The sequence below is a fragment of the Triturus cristatus genome, chromosome 3_2 (assembly GCF_964204655.1).
Source record: "Triturus cristatus chromosome 3_2, aTriCri1.1, whole genome shotgun sequence".
Lineage (NCBI taxonomy): Eukaryota > Metazoa > Chordata > Amphibia > Caudata > Salamandridae > Triturus > Triturus cristatus.
Window position 1 is genome coordinate 447307983 of NC_140584.1, and position 26516 is coordinate 447334498.

General features: G+C 50.2%; 1 protein-coding gene across 2 annotated transcripts in view; it reads right to left on the reverse strand.

Annotated features, from left to right (window-relative positions):
• Positions 1-14897: 14897 nt before the first annotated feature.
• SAAL1 (serum amyloid A like 1) overlaps positions 14898-26516 on the reverse strand; it is a 305196-nt gene continuing 293577 nt past the window's right edge. For both annotated transcript variants that reach the window (XM_085648052.1, XM_085648053.1), the window contains one exon: positions 14898-15231. In XM_085648052.1, coding sequence (XP_085504178.1) covers positions 15139-15231 — 93 coding nt within the window. In that variant the 3' untranslated portion in view covers positions 14898-15138. The remainder of the gene's footprint in view (positions 15232-26516) is intronic.

Here is a 26516-nt window from a genome sequence, read left to right on the forward strand (position 1 = left end):
GGCCGTCAGGTTATGCAGAGCACACCCCAGCTCACTTTGTGCGACTGTCTAGATTGAATGCACAAACAACCCGGCTGTCAGTCTAAACCACGTCTAACCACAATGATTTCACAGGCAGGCAGGCAGAGGCACAGGATGGCAAAGCAAGAAAATGCCCACTTTCTAAAACTGGCATTTTCAAACACACAATTTAAAAACCAACTTCACTAAAAGATGTATTTTTAAATCCTGCGTTCAGGGAACCCAAACTCCAAATCTCCATTTCCCAATTGAATGTTACACTTGTAAGATGTTACAAGGCAGCTCCAATGATAACCTATGGAAAAGATAGTCGTTACAATAGTGAAATACTGCCAATTTCGTTTTTCACAATCAGGATATGTAAAACACACCAGTACATCTCCTACCTTTGACATATACTGCATCCTGCCCATGGGGCTACCTTGGGCTTACCTTAGGATGCCTTACATGTAAGAAAGGGAAAGGTTTGGGCCTGGCAAGTGGGTGCACTTGCCAGGGCGACATGGCACTTTAAAACTGCAGTCACAGACACTGCAATGGTAGGTCAGAGACAAGCTTACAGGGATACTGATGCGGGTGCAACAACCAGTGCTGCAAGCCCACTAGTAGCATTTGATTTACAAGTCCCTAGTAAGTGCACTACCAGTAAATCAAATATGTAAATAATAGATAACCAATCATAATCACAATTTACTCAGTGAACACGTGGACTTTAGCAGTGATCAGCAGTGCTAAAGTGCCCAGAGTACACAGACCAGCCTACAGTCAAAATTACAGGAGGTAGAGGCAAAAAGCCAGGGAAAACCACGCCAAGGATGTCAGGTCTAACACACCCAACAGCTACCCCGTCCCCACATTAGAAGTTCTTAAAGCATAGCACACTGCCATGACAAAGTTTGGTTAGACAGGAAGGTTTAGATCAGAAATACCACTCTGGGAAAGTCACACCCTCAAGGATGTGAGATATGGAGAGTTTTCCAAAATTGAAGCTCTAGGCATCACGATGACAGGGACTGTTTGGATAAAAATGCTGTGTGAAAACCGTTGAGGAATTACAGACTGAATAAGAACTCGTATACAGGCAAAAATATGCAAAGTAAGCACATACTAGTACGATATAGGATGGATATAGAGAGCCTGGAAACTAGCTTCCCTACAGAGTATAAACGGCCGGGGGGCATGGTTGGACCCAGCTGGGGGGGCCTGAATTGACCTCAGGTATAGGCACCATGTACTGATCAAGAGCAGCATCATGCTGAAAATGATGCTGTGTTTTTAAGGGGGAAAAGTGTAGCTGTGAACCACTTTATAAGCCACCAGTAGCATATTTTGTCACTCATCTCCAGGCTGGGAGTAGGTATCAAAGAGAAAGGGTCTTAAATAGCCTGCTTTGTCCCTCTTCTTCCACCATTTCTGGTAAAGGATCACAACAAGGATACGTTTACATTTTATGGACATTAGGCTGCCTATAGCATTTTGCCAATCATGCATTTGATTGTAATTCTTTTAAGGGATAACTGAACCTAACTTCAATGTTTGAATCATTAAATATGCTTACAGCTGGCAGTTTTATAAAATAATTGTTAATCTGGGGTGGCCGTGATGTAATTGTTTTGACACGAAGGGGCCGCAACTTGAACATGTTTGAAGACCACTGACTTAAGAGCAAAATGGGAAAATAATATAGCGTTATTAAAAGATAGACTGGGTTGATGCGTGTGGCCACCCTAGAAAAGAGGGCAATACGATTTGGAATCCAATTATTACAGTTCAAAATTTTATATAGGATATATTATTCAAGAATGCACTAGAATATAGGTGTAGATTGTTGGTGAGGAAAGTGATGCAAAATGCTTGCCGGACTGTGGACAACCTGGTACCTTTTACCACACTATTTGAAATGCCCTAAAACTGCAGAATATTGGAAAGAGATAATCCGGTACAAGCACAGCATGTGGAACACCAGGTGGGACTTCCCTTTAAGAACAGCACTAGTAGGCATATGGAGCAAGGATGCCTAACATAAATATCAAAAACTTTCTATAATTTGGGGCTAACTGTGGCTAAACGGGCATTGTCCGAAAATGGGGAGGGAAAGAATCCCTTCCTCTATGAGACTGAAAAGAAAACAAGGTTTGGTGTATGGTGGCTGAACGAATTGTATATGAAAGCAGAGGCTGTCTAAATAAATTTGAAAAAGTATGGTGGAACTAGAGAGCAGCACATGTCATGGAATACAGGATGTGGAAAAAATGCTAAAGCTGCTGTGTGATTTTGGGTACAAGGATATCTGCTGTAGACCCAGTGGTGTATACAACTATGCAGGAAAATGTTACTTACCCTGTAAGCATCTGATCATGGCATGTAGTGCTGTATATTAACATGCTCTGCATACTTCTGCCATCTGGTGTAACTTGTTTTTCTTAGAAGAAGTCTTCGAGTCACAAGGTATAGTGACTCCACCTATTACTGGTAAGGAGCCTGGGCATCGGCTCCGTTATTAGACTGTTTCCCACAGAGGAAGATGATCATGCAAAGAACACAACCAAAGGCTTCAGAGGAGGAGGGTGGGTGCATACAAATCTACAGTGCGACATACCAGTAACAGATGCTTACAGGGTAAAATTTTCCATTTGTGGCATTTGTAGCTGTAGATACACATGCACTGCATAGACTGTAAAGCAGTTCTTCCCTAAGCGGTAGGTAGCCGGAGGATGTTGCAGAGGATTGAAAAGGTGTAGGTAAGAATGCTTAGCCAACGTTTGCTTGTTGGCGTGCTAAAACATCAACACAGTAGTGTTTAGTGAACCTGTGAGGAGTGGACCAGGTAGCTACTTTACATATGTCAGCTATTGGAATGTTAGCAAGGAAAGCCCTTGAGTCTCCTTTCTCGCATCTAGAGTGCAGCCGAGGTAGGGCAGGCAATTGCTTTTTGGCTCAAGCATAGCAGGTCTGGATGCACTTAACTAACCACCTGGCAATGCCCGCTTTAGAGAGAGCGCAGCACTTGGGTGGTTTAGAGAAAAACACAAAGAGTTGTTGTGTCCTGCAAAAGGTCTTTATTGTATCAATGTAGTACATATAGGCTCTTTTGACATCTAGCATGTGAAGAGCCCTCTCCGCCACGGAGTCCGGGTGTGGAAATTACACTGGGAGTTCAAAAGTCTGATTAAGGAGGAAGGGGGATAGCACCTTAGTGCATGGGCAAGAATGAATAGGTTCAAAAGGAGGGCCCATGAGTCTAGTTAGTACCATATTAAGATTCCAACCGGGGCTGGGGGTACCCTAGGTAGAATAACTCATTTAAGGCCCTCCATTTAAGATTTGATGACTGAGATTCCAAATAAGGAAGAGTGTTCTCTATTTTCGAGATAAGTTGCAACTGCTACTAAGAGGAAACTGATAGATATGTAGGCAAGGCCTGACATTTGCAGAAGATAACAGACTACGTCTTGAACCGCTGGTTTTAATGGGTCAATGTGTTTGGAAAGGCAGTAATGGACAAACCTCTCCCATTTAGAGGAATAACAGAGTGGGCCTACGAGCCTCCACAAGGATAGTCACACTTTCAGGGGGCAGATTGAGGTAGCCAAATTCTACGACATTAGGAGCCAAATTGTAAGATTGAGCTGGCTGGGGTTCAGGTGCCTGATAGTGCACTGGTTCTAAGTTAGAAAGTTTGGCCAGATGGGCAGCTTCTCATGGGGGGGAACTAGTGACTGGTCGAAAAGGGTGTTAAATCAGGGTTGTTTGGCCCACGTGGGAGCTGCTAGGATGAGAGTGAGATATGTTTGCAGAAGCTTGCAGACCACAAACGGAAGTAGTGAGAGAGGAGGAAAAGCGTAGGCAAAGTTTCCTTACCAGTCCAACTAAAGTGCATTGCCCATGAACTGTGAGAATCTGAAGACAAAGCTTGGACATTTTTTATTTCATGCGGTGGCCAAGAGGTCTACATCGAGGTATCCCCAATGTTAAAATTATGGGAGTAGGATTTGTGTGTGGATTGCCCACTCGTGTACCTTTCACCACATCCTGCTGAGCAAGTCTGCAAAGTTGTTACCTACGCCTTGTAGATGTATCTGGTGGTGGAGTTCTCAATGTCGAAATGTCATGTGCTAATGCTGACAGCTGGTGTGAGTGTGTGTCGCCTTGTTTCTGGGGGAAATACAAGGTGGTCATGTTGTCTGTTCTGATGAGGACTAGTTTGTGATGTAAGTTGTAGAAGAAAGCTTTGAGAGGTAACTGGATTGCCACAAGTTTTGGGTAATTGATGTCGCAGCTCTGTTGCTGAGATGCCCACATACCCTGTTTGTCCAAGTTCCAAAGATGCACTGCCCAACCAGTGAGGGAGGCATTCATGGTGATGTTCACTTACAGAACTGGGCCGAGAAAGGGTAACCTTGCAACAGATTGTTGCTGTTCCAGCACTGCAAAGAGAGCCGTGTCAAATTAACACTAGATCTTTCCAGCGACCCTCGGCTTGAGACCATTATGCAACTTGGCACTCATGCATCGGATGCATGTGTAATCGGACATGGGCACTATGGCAAGTATTAAACAAAACAATTGGTTCTGTTGGGGTATTTCTCAATTGCTTAGAATACAATAGTAGCAATGGCTTACTTATAACACAAACCAAGAAAAAAGAAAAAACAGCATAACACACCAAAATTAGTAATATATTTAGAAAGAGGTATCAAATCTTCATGGCTGTCGCAATTTATAAACTCAATTGCAATAGGGAAATAAGTGACTGTGGGGAAAAGGTGACGTGGTGATAAGTGACGTTGACAGTGCACTATATACAAGATAAATAAACATTCGGGAGAGGGGAGAAGAATTTCAGTATGTCATTATGGTTCTATTCCAAGGGGGGCTTAATTATACAGACTCTCAATACTCCACCAGACAGTTGGAGCCTTAATAATATTCTTCCACCCATCAGTTGGAGTCTTTGGTAATATCCAGTCAAGTGATTTACGTGATCTGGAGCAAGCGCATCCGTTCGCATTAAGTCGTTAAAAGAATATTATTGAGGTTCCAACCGGCTGGTGGAGTATTGAGAGGCTGTATAATTAAGCCCCCCTTGAAATAAAACCATTTGAGACTTGCAGACACAGTAAAGAATCTGCATTTTGACTGCCTACTCCCCCCTCCTGTCCTGAAGACGCACCTTGACGCACTTTACCTTTGCACCACATATGTCTGCGCAACACTCATGATCACATTAAACTTACTAATGGATCCTGGAGCATATGTGCTAAAATAATAATTACATACTGAAATTCTTCTCCCCTCTCCCGAATGTACATTTATTTTTCTTGTATATAGTGCACTGTCAACGTCACCAATCACCACATGTCACCTTTTCACCACAGTCACTTATTTCCTATTGCAATTGAATTTGTAAATTGCGACAGCCATGAAGATTTGATACCTATTTCTAAATATATTATTGAATACTAATTTTGGTGTGTGTTATGCTGTTTTTTCTTTTTCTCAAATAATTGGTATGTGTTATAAGTAACCCATTGCTACTATTGTATTCCAAGCAATTGAGAAATACCCCGACAGAACCAATTGTTTTGTTTAATACGTATACCCAGGTTCTGAGGGACACCGGGTCGCCCCATTACTTTTTCCAGTATCATGCCAAGTAGGCACTTAACTGTTCTGATAGTTAAGTGGTGATCTGGCTGAAAAAGAGGTAGCAACTATTGGAAAGCTTGAACCCGTGCAGAGATGGGGTATGCTTTCCCTGTGACAGAGTTGAGAACTGCTCCCAAGAAAGGCTGAAACAGAAGAAGCTAAAGGAGGCACTTGCCTATGTTGACAGAAAACCCCACATCAAGGTTGTTGGTGAATTCGGTGTGTACCAAGCACTGTTGCTCATTTGTACTCTTGCTCAGCCAATCGTCCAAGTAAGGGAAGAAGTAGATATTGTTTCTCCTGCAGTAAGCCGCTGCCACAGCAAGACATTTTGTGAATATTCTGGGGGCTGAAGTTACCCCAGGGTAGCACTTTGAAGTGAAAATGCTGACCACTTACCACAGGTATTGGTTGAGTCCATGGTGGATCTGCAGGTGGAAACAGGCATCCTTTAAGTCGAGTGCTGTCATGTTGCCTTGCTGCAGTAGATGGATGACGTCCTGGAGTGTGACCAGGTGAAAGTGCTCAGACAGGATGTACTTGTTAAAGGGCCTGAGGACGAGTATAGGAATGTGTTGCCCGTCTTTTTGGGGAATAAGGAAAAACAGGGAGTACACTCCTTTGTCACACTGGTGAGGGGGTACCACCTTTATTTCCTCCTTGCAAATAAGTGCCTTTATTTCCTCTTGAAAGAGGCACTGGATTTCTGGGGAAAGGATGTGTTTGTGGAGAGGAATGTTTAGTGGGTGTGCAGTGAGATATAAACAGTAACCCCGCATGATGATGGAAAGAACCCACTTATCGGAGGTGATCTCTAGCCAACGGGTGCCAAATCTCTGAAGTCTTCACCCAACAGGTGTAATGTGATTGGGGAGAAGGAGTTACTGCTTCGCTGGGGTGGTTCCTTTAGCCATGCACCCTCTACCTCTGCCTTTGAAGTTAGCCTCTCTGTAACCTATCCTGGAGTAGCCCAGTGATAGTGTTTGTTGGTGCTGCGGCCTCAGATAAGAGGTAGATGCTTCAGGGATGATGCCTTGGACCCCCTTATATTGGGAACTCCAAATTCCAGCACTTGCAGTCTGTAGAGATCTGCCCATTAAAAGGCAGGTTGAGGAGATGCTGTTGGACCTCGGATTTAAAACCAGAGAAAAGCGTGGCATCTAATCAGGACACTGGAGTTAATGCTCCCGAGTTAATGCCCCCTACTGTGGTGTCTGCTGTGTCTAGGGCACAGCGGATGGTGGTGTTGGAATTGAGCTTCCCTTCCAAGACAAGTTCAGGTCACAGCTTCTTCAATTCATTTGGTAGATGTTGGAAAAGCTCCTCCATTTTACCCCAGAGGGCTCAGTCATATTGAAGAACAAGTTACTTACCTTCGGTAACGATGTATCTGTAAGAAACATTAGTTAGTTAGATTCCTCACCTTAGAATATCCCCAGGCGTCAGACTGGATCCGGAAGATTTTTCGTCAGCAATACCCCTTGCGCGTCGCTAGGCGTCGACTGCGGCTCCGCGTCGGTCGTCGGCGTCGTGCGCCGGAATGACGTCGTCTGAGTACTTAGACGCCGCCCTCGCGCGCTGACGTCAGTTCTTGTACATAGCCTTCCGCGCCAGGAACGCAGAGCTATGCAAGATACCGACACTGCTGCCAAAAAATTCTAGGGCCCTGAAAGGGATAGCCTTAACCCTAGATGTCAGTTCGCAGAACGGGGAGGATGGGTGGGTCGGTGAGGAATCTAACTAACTAATGTTTCTTACAGATACATCGTTACCGAAGGTAAGTAACTTGTTCATCTGAAAGAAACACGTTAGTTAGATTCCTCACCTTAGAATAGATACCCAAGCAATACCAACCCCGGTGGTGGGTTTGCGAACCAAGATCACACCAGAAAGTCCTGGAGGACAGAACGGCCAAAGAAGCCATCCCTCCGGACTTGGCTGTCTAGGCAATAATGCCTGGCAAACGTGTGCAGCGAAGCCCACGTTGCCGCCTGACAGATGTCTTGCAAAGGGACTCCCTGTCCCAAAGCAGTAGTAGCCGCTGTGGCCCGAGTAGAATGGGCGCGCAGACCAACAGGCGGTTCCTTTTTTGCAAAGGAATAATAGAGTTTTATACACAAAACGACCCACCGGGAGATGGTCCGTTTGTGTACAGCTTTTCCCTTCTTTGCACCCACGTAGCCAACGAAAAGCTGGTCGTCCACTCGGAACTGTTTAGTGCGGTCCAAATAAAAGGAGAGCGCACGTTTTGGGTCCAGACGGTGGAGCCGCTCTTCCTCTTTGGAAGGATGCGGAGGCGGAAAGAAGGTGGGCAAGGTGACAGATTGTCCAAGATGAAAGGGGGTCACCACTTTCGGTAGAAAGGAAGGACGAGGCCGAAGGACAACCTTGTCCGGATGAACAGATAGAAAAGGAGGCTTGGACGATAGAGCCTGGAGCTCACTCACCCGTCTAGCCGAGGTGATGACTACCAGGAAAGCAGTATTAAGAGTTAGAAGACGAAGAGGACAATTGTTAAGAGGCTCAAAGGGAGCGCACATCAGGAATGTCAAGACAAGATTCAAGTCCCACTGAGGCATTACGAAAGGGACAGGAGGGAACGTGTGAGTAATGCCTTTAAGAAAGCGTGACACTACAGGGGACTTGAAAAGAGAGGGCTGATCTGGAAACCGTAAGAAGGCAGAGAGAGCAGCAAGATAACCTTTCAAGGTGCCCAGGGCAGAGCCCTGCCAGGCCAAAGAAAGAAGGAAGAGGAGAACCTCAGAAAGAGGGGCCAAAAGGGGATCCACAGCCTTTGCTGTGCACCATGCCACAAATTTGTTCCACCGGCAGGCGTATACCGTCTTTGTGGAGGGACGCCTGGCTGCCAGAATGATATCACAGACTTCAGGAGGCAAGTCAAATGGCATCAACTGCCGCCGCTCAATCTCCACGCATGGAGGTGGAGGCTGGACAGGTTCGGGTGGAGGACCGTCCCCTGCTGCTGCGACAGAAGATCCTCCCGAAGGGGCAGACGTATCGGAGGATCGGTCAACATACTGAGTAGCTCGGGATACCAGTACCTTCGTGCCCAATCCGGAGCCACCAAGATGACTTGGGCCCGGTCGCGCTTGATCTTCTTCAGCACTCTGGGCAGAAGTGGTATAGGCGGAAAGGCGTACAACAGACTGTAACTCCACTCGCGACGAAAAGCGTCGCCGAGCGAGTGCCGCCTTGGAAATTCCAACGCGCAGAACTGCTGACATTGCGCGTTCTCGTCGGTGGCGAATAGATCTAACCAAGGCTCTCCCCACTGCTGAAAGAGACCTTGCGCCACCTCGGAGTTCAGACGCCATTCGTGATCCCTCATGCACCGGCGGCTGAGTTCGTCTGCTCTGGCGTTCAGAGAGCCCGCCAGATGTTGAACCACCAGGGTGATGCCCTGGTGTTCCAGCCATGTCCAGAGGCGCAGAGCCTCCTGACAAAGGGTCCATGACCCCACCCCGCCCTGTTTGTTGCAATACCACATGGCGGTGGTGTTGTCCGTGAACACCTGCACGACACTTCCCCGGACAGAGGGAAGGAAGGCTTTCAGTGCAAGTCGGATCGCTCTCAGCTCCAACAAGTTGATGTGGAGGCGAGACTCCGCCGGAGACCAGAGGCCTCTGATCTCCGCCTCTCCCATATGGCCACCCCATCCCAGGAGGGACGCATCCGTCACTACGACATGCTCCGGTAGGGGTAGGGAGAGGCTCTTGCCCGTGACCCAATCGCGGTCCGTGAGCCACCACTGCAACTGCTGTGCAGTGTCCTCCGAGATCAAGACATGGTCGGACAGGTTGCCGTGATGCTGGGCCCACTGAAACTTCAGGTCCCACTGCAGAGCCCGCATGCGCCGCCTGGCGTGATGCACTAGTAGGATGCAGGAGGCCATCAGCCCCAGAATCCGCAACACTAGCCTGACCGAAACCCAGGATAGAGGCCGAAAGATGGGAATCAGGGCCTGTATATCCCGGACCCGCTGTTCCGGCGGATGAACCCGGAACTGCGCCGAATCGAGAACCGCTCCGATGAAGAGGAGCTTCTGAGAGGGGCTCAGGTGTGACTTCGGCACGTTGATGGAAAACCCCAGCAAATGCAGGAGATCCGCCATAGTCTGGAGGTGGGAGACGACTGCCTGGGGCGAGCCCGCCTTCAACAACCAGTCGTCGAGATGGGGGAAGACTGGAACCCCTGATCTGCGCAGAGGAGCTGCGACCACCGCCATCACTTTCGTGAACACCCGAGGGGCACTGGTAAGGCCGAAGGGGAGCACGGTGAACTGAAAGTGCTCCTGACCCACCGTGAACCGCAGGTAACGCCGGTGGGCCGGCAGGACGGGGATGTGGAAATATGCGTCCTGCAAGTCCAACGCTACCATCCAGTCTCCAGGGACGAGGGCAGCTAGAACCTGAGCCAAAGTTAACATTTTGAACCGTTCCTTCCGGAGGTCCAAGATAGGGCGTAGGCCCCCTTTGCCCTTCTTGGGAACCAGAAAGTAGTGGGAATAACAACCACGACCTACTTCTGGGCTCGGAACGCGCTCGACGACCCCCTTGGCCAAGAGGGCCGAAACTTCCTCGTGGAGAAGATTCAAATGATCCCCCGAGATACGGTGGTGCTGCGGTGGCATGGCTGGATGGGTCGTCTCGAAAGGGAGGGAGTAGCCCCTTCGGACGATTTGCAGCACCCACCTGTACGATGTGATGGACCGCCAGTGGAGCAGGTGATGGCGAACTCTGCCGCCCACTGGCGTGGAATGGGCCTGAAAGCTCGGACTAGGAAGGCTTTGAGGCGGATGCTGCCGGGGTGGATGTGGACTGACCGCGTCATCCTCCAGTACCGCCTCGGTGGAAACCGCGACCAGGTTGGTTCTGCGGCCGGTGGCTAGGCGGACGTGAGGAGGTGCCCCTTCCTTGGCCACGAAAGGAGCGAAAAGCGGAAGTTTGTGGCCACGGGCCGAGAGGCCCAAGGACGTGGCCGTAGCCCGAGAGTCCTTGAAGCGAGCCAGCGCACTGTCCGCTTTCTCACCAAAAAGGCGAGCGCCATCAAAAGGCATGTCCATGAGGGTGCTCTGGACATCCCCTGAAAAGGACGTGGACCGCAGCCAGGCGTGACGTCGAAGCGCCACCGTGGTAGAAATCGCCCTACCCAGCGAGTCCGTAGTGTCAAGCCCACATCGGATTGCATGGCGCGCTGCATCTCTCCCATCGGCCAGGGCCGAGGAAAGCCGCGCCCGGGCCTCCTCCGGGCACAGTGGCAGCACGTTCTCCACCGCATCCCACAGAGAGTCGGAATAACGGTCCAAGAGACAGGCGGTGTTCAAAGACCGCAGGCCCAAACTGAGTGAAGAGAACAGCTTCTTACCAAACTGTTCCAGTCTCTTGGAATCCCGGTCCGGAGGAGCGGACGGGAAGGAGGATTGGGAGGTAGAGGCCTGGATAACCAGACTCTCGGGGGTGGGGTGTTGGGACAGAAAACTGGGGTCGCCCGGAGCAGGGCGGTGGCGCCTGGCAACGTTCCTATCCACAGGAGGGACTGTGGAGAGCTTGGACCAGGTGCCCTGCAGAACGTCAGTGAGGGCCTCATTGAATGGCAGCAGAGGCTCAGTGGAGCATGCGGCAGACTGAAGCACCTCAGTGAGGATGTTAGTCCTCACAGCCACGGCAGGCAGCTCGAGCCCAAGGCTTCGGCCGCCTTGCGCAGCACCACAGAAAAGGCTGCACCCTCCTCCGAAGCCACAGTCGGAGGAGAGATGAATCCAGTGTCTGGTGAGGTATCCAACCCACTGCCCTCCCCCAGTTCATCTGCCCAGTCCTGTGCAAGTTGGCTCTGAAGGGCCATAGGGTCATCAGACCCCTCCCAGTCGCCCCCGTCATCCGATTCCTGGTAAACAGGAGGAATGATTGGAGCCGGTCGATAGACAATATGTGTCTCTAGCGGCGTCGGATGCGGCGTCGGGCGGCGCCGCATCGGCGTCGGGACTGGACAGGGGCTGAACCGGGGATCGACGTCGACCGGAGTCGGAGGTGGTATCGGTGTCGGCGGAGGAGGTGTAACGAGGTCGACCGGCGTCGGCGGGGGCCCCGGCTCGGGCCCCTCGGGGACCTGCGGCGTCGGCGCCGGAGCCTCCAACGGCGCCGGGGCCGGAGCTGCCGGCATGCGAGGTCGCCCAGTCGAGTCCGCGGGGCCCGAAGGCGCGCCAGCGGGCGTCGACGGCGGGGCCAGGTTCCTCATGGCCGAGATGAAGGCACTGACCTCCGCCGGCGTCGCGTCAGTCCCAGGGACCGTCGGGTATGGGGACTTGCGCGGCGCCTGCGGCTCCTGTGGAGCCGCGGGGGTGGAACCACCCGGACCCTTGGCCGAGTCGCGCGACCGGCGAGGGGAGTCCGAAGAGCGGTGTCGCTTCTTGGACTTCTTGGAGTGCCTCGACTTACCCGAAGACTTCGAGCCAGACGAGTGACGATGTCGAGTGCGGCTCCGCGACCGATCCTTGGACCTCCTCCTGGACCGGGATCGAGAGCGACGCGGAGCCGAGTGGCGAAGCTTGCGGGACCACTCCCGCCTAGCTTTCGAGGTCAGGGCCATACAGTCGGAGGACGACGCCGCGTCGTGGTCCAAGCAGTACAGGCACCGGCGGTGATGATCGGTCACCGACATCAGTCGGTGACAGTCGTCGCAGGCCTTGAAACCAGGCATCCTACCGCCACCAGAGTCGAGAATTGACCAAAAAGAGTCAAAAAGTTAGTCAAAAATTGACTAAAGGGGTACCTCTCCCGGATCTGCGCTTGCTGGCGCGGAAAAAAGAAGAACTGACGTCAGCGCGCGAGGGCGGCGTCTAAGTACTCCGACGACGTCATTCCGCCGCACGATGCCGACGACGGACGCGGAGCCGCAGACGATGCCTAGCGACGCGCAAGGGGTATTGCTGACGAAAAATCTTCCGGATCCAGTCTGACGCCTGGGGATATTATAAGGTGAATAATCTAACTATTTCTTTCAGATATAGCAGTCCAATGGAGTTGGCGATTTTCCAATTAATCGGTGATCGTGCAGCGAAAAGTTTACCTGCCGCATCAAACTTTCTACTCTATTTATCTGGCAGAGCAACCCTGCCAGTGCCCTGTGAATTCGCATGCCTTTGCGCCATATGAACCACCTGAGCTCACAGGATGCACGTCCAAACCTGACGGCGGAAAGAAACAATCTAACAACCGAGCAGATGACCATGCGCATTCCCAATATTAGGTGGAGTCACTCTACCTTGTGACTCGAAGACTTCTTTGAAGAGAAACAAGTTGCACACATCCAAGCCCAACACTAAGTGGCAAATGTTAGAAATAGGGGTCTCTAGTTGGCAGAGGTATGCACCTTGTCCAAGTAGGGACCCTTTCTTCTCATCAGGATAAAGAGGATTACACTTCTAAAATAACCCCCTGCCTTGGTAGCATGGCACGAGCTGTCAGGCTCATCTCAGAGGCAATGTGTAAAGCATTTGCACATAGCACACCAGTTTTAGAAAAATAGCCAATATTTCTATGTGTAAAACAAGACCACGACGATAAAATTCCAACATAATCAAAATACGAACCTTGTCCAAGTAGGGACCCTTTCTTCTCATCAGGATAAAGAGGATTACACTTCTAAAATAACCCCCTGCCTTGGTAGCATGGCACGAGCTGTCAGGCTCATCTCAGAGGCAATGTGTAAAGCATTTGCACATAGCACACCAGTTTTAGAAAAATAGCCAATATTTCTATGTGTAAAACAAGACCACAACGATAAAATTCCAACATAATCAAAATACGAATATTGCAAAAAGAGACTTAAAATACAGTTCCTTATAGTTCGGGGCTATCGCAGCGTCGTGAACAAACAAATCCTACAGTTTAGGCAGACCGCTGAGTTGCAGGCCAGCTATGGTATCGGGAAGACCGGCAAACAGTACTTTGTAAATGCAGGGCGTTGTGGCCCTTGCGATGAGATCCGAAGATGCGGTGTCAGCAGACGTATGCTTTGGATGTCGGTGCAGGAGTTGTCGTGCCCTTGAAGTTACACGTTTTGCAGATCAAATTCTGTGAGTTTGAAGTCAGGAGCGCCGGCAGGCGTCTGGGCTGTGGTGCGAAGTGCAGCGGTGCGGCGAGCGGTGTCATCAGGTTGCAGTGCAGGTGGTGGCTTGCTGACAGCATCCAGCAGCGTCCATAAGACCAGGGCTGTCGTGCGAAGTGGGGCGGTGCTGGCAGGTCAGGGAGTAAGCAGCATCATTGTTGCTGAAGCGCTGTCGTCCGTAGATGACCTGGAGTCGATGGTGCCAACATCGGTGGGCCAAGGCTGCGGTGTGTGACGGGATGTGCGTTGAGTAACTTAGAAGCGGTGCTCCCAGGCCACAGTGTAGGCAGCGGCATCGATGTCGAGTGAAATGTGGTGTCAGGGATACCAGGGCAGCAATTTAAAGCAAGACGGTTAGAAGTTCAGTGCCCTCAGGTCACTGTGCAAGCAGCAGCTTGGTGGTGGCAAAACCAGGCTTGCGGTGCGGAGAGGTGCTCTGCGGTGCAACAGGTCACGGAGCTGGCAGCGGCATCCTTGACAGTGTTGGGTTGCTTCTTCTTCTGTTGCAGCACACAACACCCAGTGCAATACCCAATGCTGGTAGCAGCTCTACCTCAAGGCCTTGGATAAACTCAGGAAAATAAGTTGCAGAAAGTCCAGTCCAGTCCTTTCACTGGCCAAGACAGAAGCAGCCACTCCAGGCCAACACAGCAAAGTGGTAATTCCTCCTCACAGCTCCTCCAGCTCTTCTTCTTGGCAGGCTCCTTAGTCGCAAAAGAAAATGTTATAATGTTAAAAAATATAATCTTGGGACACACCAGACGTGCCCCAAGACCAAGCATGAAAGTACAAACAGTGTGTAACTGTGAAGGGAATTGGAGTCCAGCCCTTACTGTTGACATAAACAGAGGAACTGTGTACGGAATACAGGAGACATAAGTGGTTAGGCTATGGAAAGCAAGGCCATCTATACTGAGGGAGGCACGCAGACAGTTCCAGTAGCAAGCAAGACTTTTTAGTTCCACCACTAGGTGGTGCAATTCCAATATGTTAATAATGTAATGGAGCAAAATGGGAGTGATAATTCTCTCAAAAACAATCTGTATCACTCTCATCAAGATCGGGCACGTGTGGAAATTAGAAGAAAACAGAAACAAATATACAAAATATGACCTTTAATACTGTACAGAGCTGTAAGGAAGTCTCTTATTTGTTGACACCGAAATGTTTCTACTAGAAACTCTTGAAGAAAAGTACAGTGACAAATAAAATTAGGAAATTCCATACATAAATATTTATTTGGCTAAATCCAGGTAATTTGCAGGTTTTCTGAAGGCTGTTATCCGGATGAATGAAATGTAATGAAAATTACTGATCCGTAATCGCAGGACATATTTTTGCCTATGTAAGGTCTCTTAAACTGGGAAAATTACTCTCCAATGTCACTGCAAGTTTTTTGTCAGCTTCATGCACAACCTTTATGAAACTCTCCACCTACAACAACAAAATAACAAAAATGAGTTACATTCAGGGCAGGATCAACTGCAATCTAAAAAACATTTTTCATAAACATTATGCAAGATTAGTAGGGCACTTGGATGCATTACAATATTTCTGATCTTGATTCTCCTAACTGCAAATCTTATTTTCAAACTATGTAGGAGTCAATGACGTACACCACTTAAGGCAGAAAATCTAACTGAATCCACACATTAATATTCCGAAGTTTGATCAGCAGATTACACAAAGTTTCAAAAACAGAGCAAGAATTTGTAAATGGCACAGAAATAGGGCAGGCATGACACTGCTTCAGCAGAAACACCTTAATCATTCAGCAGCAAAATGTAGAGCTTGCCATCTCCAAGAGGTTTCCTTGCATATTTTCGCTTAGTGCACTGATTTCCAAGACTCAGACACTTGCTATGCCAAATCAAGCATCTTTTAAGGAAGTAAGGACCTTAGAAGAGATCATGGAATCCAAACCGTCTCTTTCATGCCTTCTTCACCATATGAATTCTACATCACATCTTTCCACATCAAGAATGTCCCCCACAGGGTTCAGGCCACTATCGCGTTGGTGACATCATGCCTACAGTACACAATTGTACTATTTTCTTGCGAGCCATGCAAATGCAGAGATGCTGATCAATCCATAATGCTGCAACAAGGTAATTCCCACATATAAACATGCACAGCCTCATCTTTGCAGCCCTAACAGCTCTCCAATGGCTGTCCATGGCCAGACAAACCTTATTCAAGACTCTCTCCATCAACCATTGCATCATCCATGGTGTTGGACCTACCTTCCTCCAACTAAATCAACAAACAATACCAAAAGAAAGACTCCTAAACATTCTCCCGGTGAACGACCTTTACAACGCGGTTGTTACACCGCGATACATTTACATCGCGTCATTACAACGCTGGATGGCACTATACACTAAGAAATAGTATGACTTACTATTCCAACACCTTCCCTACTGTTATGTAGGCTGGAGTTGGAATAGTAAATCATACTATTCCTAAGTCCAGCGCAAGTCGTTGTAATGACTTGCGTTGTAATAACTGCGATGTAACGTGCCGCGATGTAACTGATCGCGTTGTAACGTCACATATTCCATTCTCCTTTCAAAATAACGCATGGGGGCAATTCTTTGTACTCTATAGAGACAACCAGGTTCTGGAGCTCGCTCAATGCAAGAAGAAGGATTGTTCATGATCAGCATGAAGTCTAAAGGGCGGAAGAGCGAGAGCTGGATGCTTTCAAACAGATGACCAGATCATGCACAGTGAACAGTTTTATGTACCCTTAATCCTGGCTTCGTCTACCGTACTCTTCTTTGCGGCACGGTGTGAATAAAGACAGTTACATAACCATCAGGGCATGAATGGAGCTCCCCTCCGCACTTCATTAACAACTGTAGTGTAGTTCTTATTTCCCTTATAGGCTCTGAGCATTGGAATAATATACACTATAGATTTCGCATAGGACGAAGGTCAGTATGCTCCTATCGAGTACATTAAACGTAATTACTTTGTGTGTGCCAGCTAACTCAGAGGTCACTAGAAACTTCTCAAATGAACAAGAAGGGATTAGTTTCCGACAACCGCATAAACATGACAACTTTGTTTCCCTCAGAATCGGAACGCGTCTCAGTATCGTGGAAACAATAGATAACAGTTTCACTCAGTCAATTGTGGATGCTTAGTTTGTCCAGAGTTACACAGAAATAGCAAGACGGGCGTTTCAATAAAAGGTTTTATTGAACAGTCTTGTTTCTAGTCTAAGAGATATGAGCTGTTACAATCATTAGACAGTAAGCAAGATATAATACGCACAGCGTAAGCAGTAAGAAGAAATAATACTTCAATAGCATTGTCTTTTAGCTATGACATATATTCCATTTTATACATACATAAATAACACAGGCTAAGAAGTGAATACTCGTCTGATGCTTCTAAAATAATCAATCAATCAATCAGTCATTTGAAAAAGCGCACTACATACCTGGGAGGGTCTCAAGGCGCTGAGGGGGGGGGCTGCTACTGATCGAACAGCCAGGTCTTGAGCATCCTCCTGAAGGTCAGCAGGTCTTGGGTCTGTCATAAGCTCAGTGGGAGGGTGTTCCAGGTCTTGGCGGCGAGGTGGGAGAAGGATCTCCCGCCGGTGGTTGTTCTTCGGATGCGCCGGACGGTGGCTAGTGAGAGGTCGGCGGAGCATAGCTGGCAGTTGGGGATGTAGAGGAACAGACTTCTGTTGAAGTAGGCTGGGTCGGTCTTGTGGAGTGCCTTGTGTGCGTGGATGAGGAGCTTGAAGGATATCCTCTTGCTGACGGGAGCCAAGTGCAGGTCCCTCAGGTGGGGGGTGATGTGGCCGTGGCATGGTACGTCGAGGATCAGTCGTGCAGAGGTGTTTTGGATGCATTGTAGTCGTTTGATGAGCTTGGTCGGGGCTCCCGCATAGAGAGCATTTCCGTAGTCGAGTCTGCTGCCGACGATGGCCTGGGTGACTGTCTTTCTTGTGTCTGTCGGGATCCATCTGTAGATCTTGCGGAGCATGCGGAGGGTGTTGAAGCAGGAGGAGGAGACGATGTTGACCTGCTTGGTCATTGAGAGCGTTGAGTCGAGGATGATTCCCAGGTTGCGTGCTTGGTCGGTGGGTGTCGGGGCTGCTCCCAGTGCCGTCGGCCACCAGGAGTCGTCCCAGGCTGAAGGGTTGGTGCCGAGGATGAGGACCTCCGTCTTGTCCGAGTTCAGCTTCAGATGGCTGGTCTTCATCCAGTCAGCGACGGCATTCATTCCTTCGTGGAGGTTGGCTTTGGCGGTGATGGGGTCCTTGGTGAGGGAGAGGATCAGTTGAGTGTCGTCGGTGTAGGAGATTATGTTGAGGTCTTGCTGTCGGGCGACGTGTGCGAGATGGGCCATGTAAATGTTGAACAGTGTCGGGCTGAGGGAGGATCCTTGGGGTACGCCGCAGATGATCTCGGAGGCTTTGGACCGGAATGGGAGGAGGCGGACGCTCTGGGTTCTGCCGGAGAGGAAGGAGGTGGTCCATTCCAGAGCCTTGTCTAGGATCCCTGCGGCGTGGAGGCGTTCGCGTAGTGTGCGGTGGCAGACGGTGTCAAAGGCGGCGGAGAGGTCTAGGAGGATGAGTGCTGCGGTCTCACCGTTGTCAAGCAGGGTCCTGATGTCGTCGATGGCGGCTATGAGGGCAGTCTCGGTGCTGTGGTTTCTGCGGAACCCTGACTGGGAAGGGTCCAGGATTCTGTTTTCTTCGAGGTATCGGGTTAGCTGTCTGTTGATGATTTTCTCGATGACCTTGGCCGGGAAGGGGAGCAGAGAGATGGGCAGAAGTTCTTGAGGTCTCTTGGGTCTGCCTTGGGTTTTTTCAGTAGGGCGTTGATCTGGGCGTGTTTCCAGCTCTCTGGGAAGGTCGCGGTCTCGAGGGAGAGATTGATGACGTTGCACAGGTGGGGGGCGATGGAGCTGCTTGCTTTGTTGAATACGTGGTGCGGGAAGGGATCTGACGGGAAGCCGGAGTGGATTGTGCTCATGGTCTTGATGGTGTCATCGATGCTCATGCTGGCCCAGGCTAGCAGGGGGTCGTGGTCGATGGTGTGCGGAGGGTCTGTTGTGTTGCTGTCTGTTGGGGTTGTCTGGGTGTTGAAGCTGTCGTGGATGTCTGCTATCTTGCAGGGGAAGAAGGTGGCGAGGGAGTCGCACAGGGCTTGCGATGGCGGGATGTCGTTGGTGTTGGAGCTGGGGTTGGAGAGTTCCTTCACGATGTTGAAGAGCTCCTTGCTATTGTGTGGGTTGTTGTCGAGGCGGTCTTTGAACGAGGTTCTCTTGACAGCTCTGATGAGGTGGTGTTGGTTGCGGATGGCGTCCTTGTGTGCTGCGCGGTTGTCCGGAGTTTGTTCGCTGTGCCATTTCTTCTCTAGTTTCCGGCAGGCTTGCTTGGAGGCTAGGAGTTCTGGGGTGAACCAGCTGGCCCTCTTGCTGGTGTCTCTGTGGGGGGGTTTCTTCAGCGGGGCGAGGGTGTTGGCGCAGTGTTTGAGGCTGTGGGCAGCGTCGTCGGTGTTGGAGGGTTCGGTGGGTGGGCTGAGAGCGAAGTTTGCATGTAGCTGGTCTTCTGTGATTTTGCTCCAGCAGCGGCGGGGGATCTGTTGGGTGCGGTGGTGTGTGTTGGGTTTCTGGAAGGTGAAATGGATGCAGCGGTGGTTGGTCCAGAGGGGTTCGGAGGTGTGGCTGACGGAGACATGCGGGCTTGAGCAGAAGACGGGGTCGAGCGTGTGGCCGGCGGAGTGGGTGGGCATTATTACGAGTTGCTTCAGTCCTCGGTTGGCGAGGTTATCAATTAGGGTTGTGGAGTTGTTGTCGTCGTTGTTCTCAAGGTGGAAGTTCAGGTCTCCGAGGAGGATGTAGTCGGTGGAGGTCAGGACGTGCGTGCTGATGAAGTTGGCGATGGAGTCACTGAACTGGGGGCGCGGTCCGGGGGGTCGGTAGACGAGGGTGCCTCTGAGGGTGGAGTTGGGGTCTGTGTGGATCTGGAAGTGCATGTGTTCGGCGGTACGGAGCATGTCGTCGGTGCTAGTCGCGACCCTGATGCTGTTCTTGTGGACGATGGCGATTCCTCCTCCGACGGTGCGGTCTCTGCGGGTGATCTTGTAGCCGTTTGGGATTGCTATGGCGATGTCGGGTGCGGAGGAGTCGTTCTACCAGGTCTCTGACAACACTTACACAACCATCTGCAGAGGAATCTGCAAACACCACACTATGACTCGACTTCAGCGCATCTACAAGTTTGCCACAACAAATTTAGAGCCCTGCTGATCTTCAAGCAAGGCACCCAATGCTACCCACTTAGGACACAAACTACCGCTCTACTATCCATGCACATCAAACGTGGTAGACCTCTTACCAGACCACCTGACAATATTTCAAGGCAGGGGATGAAGAGCTATACACTGTGGATAGATTAAAACCATGGATCTAGGCCATCTAGTATGTTGTGACGCTTAACAGAATGAAGTCAACAACCTCTTAATAAGACCTATATAAAGCTCTTGGTGAAGTCTGAAATGTGAATATAAAGAGCACTATGTTTACTCATCATTATGATTTATGATGTTTTTACTTGCACATAGTATGCTCAATTTGTTGTTAGATTTTGCCTAGTGTTTATTTTGGCCTCATTGTTCTTCTATTACTCTTTGTTTTTTCCCACTGTCGTCTGCTTGATTCCCGCAGTTTTTCCCAGCGACCCTCCCAGGACCTACTTAATGGAGGGCACAGCACAACCTCATTGAGCAGGTCCCCGTGTTCTGCTCCCCGTGCTGTCTCTACTGTCTCGCCTTTTAATTTGCTCACTGTTGTTTTTTGTTTTTTTCTTCAACATAGTAAGACCGATTTGTTAGACGTTGTCTTGTGTTCATTTTGACATCATTGTTTTTCTATTACTCTGTTTTCTTCTCACGGCCGCCCGCTCGATTCCTGACGTTTTTCCTCTCACTGGCCCCCTCCAAAAGCCTCCAAAGTGACCCTCCCATCTCCCAGGACCTACTTAATGGAGGTTGCAGCACAACCAAATTGAGCAAGTTACCATGTCCTGCTCCCCTTGCTGCCTCTACTTGTAGGAGAGTAGGGTCTGCAATCCTATGATCACCCAGATTTTTTGCTTTTGCTTCATTGGTTTACGACTTTCTCCGGCTGTGGGCCTGCCAATCAGACCCACAGCCTAGCTGTTCTCTCTCGAAATTAACACACATGTACGTTAGGTGCATCCACTAATTGGAACTGGGCCGCCTTGTCAGTCCCTGTCTCAGCATACCACAGGTATCCAGGGCATCGGTGTACCCAGGGCCTACCAGGGGCTGAAGCATGTATTATGCCACCCCTGGAATGGCCGCCCAAATCTGACACAACTGGCTGCACGACAGCTGGGGCCACGTTGTGTAATCACCCGTTGCTGTAGGTGTAGTATTCCTACACCTAAAACCCTAAACTGGACACAGGGATTCCTATCAGTCACTCCTATAGCAGGCCTTATCAATCCTGAAGGCAGAGTGCAGGGAATCATGTGGGACGGTGCTCTGGCGCGAGCTGAGCCCGTCGACGGCTTACGGAACCAAGTCCTAATAGCCGTTCCATGGTGACGCGGGCCAACTACTTTTAAGGCATTATAATCCTTGCGGTTATTTGCTAACTTTGGCATCGCATCACCTATACATGTCGAGTAAGGTGTCATACGAATGGGAATACGAACCCCTCGCCAGTCCTGGGGACGGGGTTAGCATTCCCCCCTTTTAGAGGGACACGACATGGAAGTAACCTTGAACCCCGGTTAAAGTTGACTCAAGCCTCAGCATCACAAAATGGATGCTGCCACCAGACACAAGTCTGACCTCCTGCTGCTGGGGGACCTTCCAGCAAAGGGAGCTTGGACAAAGGGTTTCCTGTCGAGGGCGGTGTTAGCACCATCCCAGACAGGGTTTGTGTATCCCAGGTAGGCAGGGCTGAAAGGAAGGTGACTGCAAGTGGCACCCCGGTGCTCACTGTGCATAGCCCGGCTCAAACCAGTTTCGGGGGCACACCAGCCCCTGAGCTGGCGCGAAGCCGGACAAAGGATAGGGGTGTAACCACCCCCCTCCTGGCTCCACCCATAGGTAGAACCTAGTCTCGGGCCAGCCCCTTTCTCTTAGAATAAAGGTAGGAGCGAGTCCCCTTCCCAAATTGGATAATCAGATAATCGGATAACTCCGAATCACGAACTACTTTCCACGAAAGGAACTCTTGACTATTTCTGAAGACTCTCCCTTGTGGCTAAGGAGTAGCCACCCTGCACCAGCAGGCACCATCTAAGCGCTTGCGGTTTGCTGTAAGTCTCTCCTACGGATCAAGACTGCCCAGCTCGACGAGACCCGAGTCCCTGCCATCTCTGACCTCTTACCTACCTCATCAGCCCAGCTGAGAGCCGTAGGTGTGACGAGACCTGCGGGACCGGCTATCTTCAGAACCTGCACGACGCTTATCTAGCACGCCCACCGAGGGACCCTCGAGTGAGTGCACCTAGGGTTTGAGAAGCCCTAACCCTGAGCAGCTCCAGCATCGAAGTCTGCCTCCCCAGCATCCCCGAGATCTGCGTGGGGGGCCCTTCCGCTCCTTGTTGTTCACCGCGTTGTTCGACCACTTGCCGACCGGCTTGTGGCCCTCTTCACGACGCACCACGATTGTTTCAGCACTAGTCTGGTTGCTCCAGACTGGCTCTTGCTCCCCTTCAACAGAGGAGTACCACAGACCCTCCTGGTCCACTCCCGACGCCATCTTGACTCCCCCGCCTGGGTGGCCACTGCCAAGATCCGCTGCCCCTTCCTGGGCCCAGCATCATCAACAGCAGACACCTTCGTGGGACAGCTCGCCCTCCATCCTGGTCGCCGCCGCGCCTCCTGGTCCGAGGAACAGCCGAGTCCGACGTCACCCACTCACCTGGTCGAGGTGACTTCAGCCGGTACCCTCCTGGTACCCACACGATCGCTGGCTAGCGGTTGAGAACTGAGTCCCCTCTGCTTTCAGGTTTTCCCTCACCACCGATCCAGGCTTGGATCGCTCTGAACATCGTCACTGGTCGCCTGCCAGCAACTTCTTCTTTCAGGCTCCTGAGACTACACGAGGACTCCCGACATCTTGACGAACTTCACGCAGCCGCAGCCTCCGGGCTAGGTAACTCGAGCATCTCGGTGCTCCATCGCAGGTTCGCTCTACAAGTGTCCAGTTCCTTTTTCGTTTAGTCCCACTGATCGGATCACTCCGGAATCAGTATCTCCAGACTCTAACCATTCGCATTTCACTGTTAGTGTAGATGGTTTCTCGTGCCCCTCGGGCATTTGTGTAAATTGTGCAACTGAAGTATTTTCCTAAGAGTTTTGTAGTGTGCTTAGCTCCCTGACTCATAAAGAGCCAGGGTAGTCTTGTTATAAATAAATATCCTTTATTTTCATAACAACTTGTGTGGTGTCCTTTCACTTGGTGTTCAAGGGGTATATGTGATGGTAAACAGCTGGCTTAACACGCCCTCTAGAGTTTAGCCTAAGACTGCTCGTATCCACGCTACTAGGATAGCTGGTCTAAAAGGTTGACTTACAACCAATCATCAATAAGGGTCGTTTGGAATGATACACAGTGATCACTAGAATAGTGAGCACTACATATCAGGCCAACTTCTCACACTACTGTCTTGCCTTTTGATTTGATCCCTGTTTTTGTTTTTTTCTTGCACATAATACGCTTGATTTTTTTAGATTTTGTCCCGTGTTTATTTTGGCCTCATTGTTTTTCTATTACTTGGTTTGTTTTTCCCCAGCTCCATTACCACCGATTTCCCTCCCACTGGCCCCACCCCCAGTTTCCCAGTGAACCTCCTAAGTACCACTTAATGGAGGTCGCAGCGCAAACATGCAGTGCTGGCGCACCAAAGACAAGCCCGTACGCGCCTGGACCGCGCTCAGCGCCAGGAACCTTGACCCTCCGGTCAGAGCCGTCTTAACGCTTAGGGGGTCCATGCAGACCAGAATTTAACACTGAATTTCTGTTTAACATTTTTATTCCTGTGAGTGGTTGTGTAGGCAGGTCCCAGTGCACTGCTTTGCCCGGTGGCCTATAATGCTGTTAAGACAGCCCTACCTTCGATCACCCACATATCATGGAACACCTCAACTTTCAACTCCACACCGACGACAGAACAACCATCAAGGGCACCCTTGCCTACAGACCCCCAGGACTATGCACCGGCTTCTGTGATGCCATCACAGACTTCATCGCCCCACTTGCCATAGAGTCCAAGAACTACATCTTCCTTGGAGACCTGAACTTCCACCTCGATAACCACACAGACACAAACTTTGCCAACCTTCTGGAACGCATGGGCAACATCGGCCCCACCCAACTGGTCACAGACCCCACACACAGAGCAGGACACACACTGGACCGGATCTTCACGTCCAGTGACATGTCACAGAACTCACCTGGACCGACCACCCCATCGTCCACTTCACCATTGCAGGATCACCACCCACTGCCGCCAGCTCCCCCCATGCCTCTTTCCACAGCTGGGGCAAAGTGGCACAGACCCAATGGATGGATGCCCTCAATACCACCTAGCCCGACTCCGCAACCAACCTGGAACAAGCAGTCCAGAACTTCGCCACCTGGATCACCAATGCTGCCGCCCCAGTCACCCCATCAAACCAGCCAAGACCCACAGATCCACCAAACAAGCCAGCTGGTACACTCCAGAACTCAGGACTATGAAACGCAGCTGCAAACAACTGGAGAGGAGATGGCGCACCAGCAGAGACACCAGAGACTGAGCCACCTTCACGTCAGCTCTCAATAAATACCACCACCGACTCATAGGTGCAAAAAAAGACACCCTAGCATACTGCTTCGAAGCAAGCACCAACCACACCAAGGAACTCTTCAGCATTGTCAGAGTTCTCCTGCCCAACAGCTACAGCGAACACGATCTCACCTCTACAGGAACTCTGCAACGCTCTAGTGAACCACTTCCACAACAAGATATCCACCATTCACAGGAACTTCGAGCCCCAACCCACCGACCTCCACAGCTTCCTCACACTAACGGATGCCTTGCTGAACAGTCACTCACCACATGGTAACAGCTCACCACACAGAACACCACAGCTATCATGAACTCCATCCACTCCGGAGCACCCACCGACCCCTGCCCCCTCTGCCTCTTCAACCTAGGGAGTAAAGATATCAGCCGCCATCTCCCACCATCAAACGCATCCATCGCCACAACCACCTTCCCGGTGCATCGAAACACACAGAAGTCAGACCTCTCCTCAAGAAACCCTCCGCCAACAAGAACTCTAGAACTACGGCCCCATCTCGCTGCTCCCGTTTCCCACTAAAGTCCTCAAGAATGTTATTAACCAGCAGCTCACCGAACACCTGGAGAGAAACAACCTATTAGACGCCTCCCAATCTGGTTTCCATGCCAACCACACACCCAGACCACCCTGATTATCACCACGGATGACATCCGCACCCTACTCGACAGAGGATAATCAGCAGCCCTGGATCCTCCTTAACCTCTCCGCAGCGTTCAACACTGTATCCCACACACACTCATTAAGAGTCTGCACCACATTGGGATCCAGGGAAATGCATTCAGATGAATCGCATCGTCCCTCACGGGACGAACTCAGAGAATCCGCCTACCTCTCTTCACCTCGAGAACCCAAGATCACCATCCGCAGTGTCCCTCAAGGTTCATCCCTCAGACCCACCCTCTTCAACAGCACATGACAACTCTAGCTGACATTGTCAGAACTCACAATCTCAACATCATTTCCTACGCCGATACCCAACTCATCCTCTCGTTATCAGAAGACCCCACCACCACAAAGACCAATTTCCACAACTGCATGAAGAATGTTGCCGACTGGATGAAGGCCAACTGTCTGAAGCTCAACACAGACAAGACTAAAGTGCAGATCTTTGGCAACAACACCTCCCCTTGGAATGACACCTGTTGGCCCACCCAACTCGGACCCACACCTACACTAACAGACTACGCCTGCAACCTCGGCATCCTCCCAGATAGCCAGCTCACCATGAAATGACAGATCAACGCAGTCTCCTCCATCTGCTCCCACACTCTCCGCATGCTCTGAAAATCTTCAAATGGCTCCCCATCGGCACGAGAAAAACAATTACCTAGGCCCTAATCACCAGCCGGCTGGACTACGGCAACACACTGTACGCAGGAACCAACACCAAACTCATGAGAGGACTCCAGACAATACAGAACTCAGCCGCCAGACTCAACCTACCAAAACGGACCCACATCACCCCAAACCTCAAGAACCTCCACTGGCTCCCTGTCCAGAAAAAATGCCAATTCAGGATATTGATGCATGTCAACTAAGTCCTCCACGACCAAGGACCAGCATATTTATTTATAAGTTTTATATAGCGCTTGCTAGACCCGAAGGTATCAGAGCGCTTTACAGAATCGTGGTCTGACAATACAGTAAAACATACATGAGAGTACAAACGAGGCGAGAATTAAAGAAAGAATAAAGTAAACATCAAAGAAAATAAAGGGCAGTGCCAAAAACTAGAGAAGCAATTCGGGAGGATCTAAGAGACAACATAAATCAGATAAAACAGCCTATGGTCGTCGGGATTAGATCAGTACACGCAGTAAATAATCCAGGTCAATAATCTAGGAGTTAAAGTATTTGTTGAGGAGG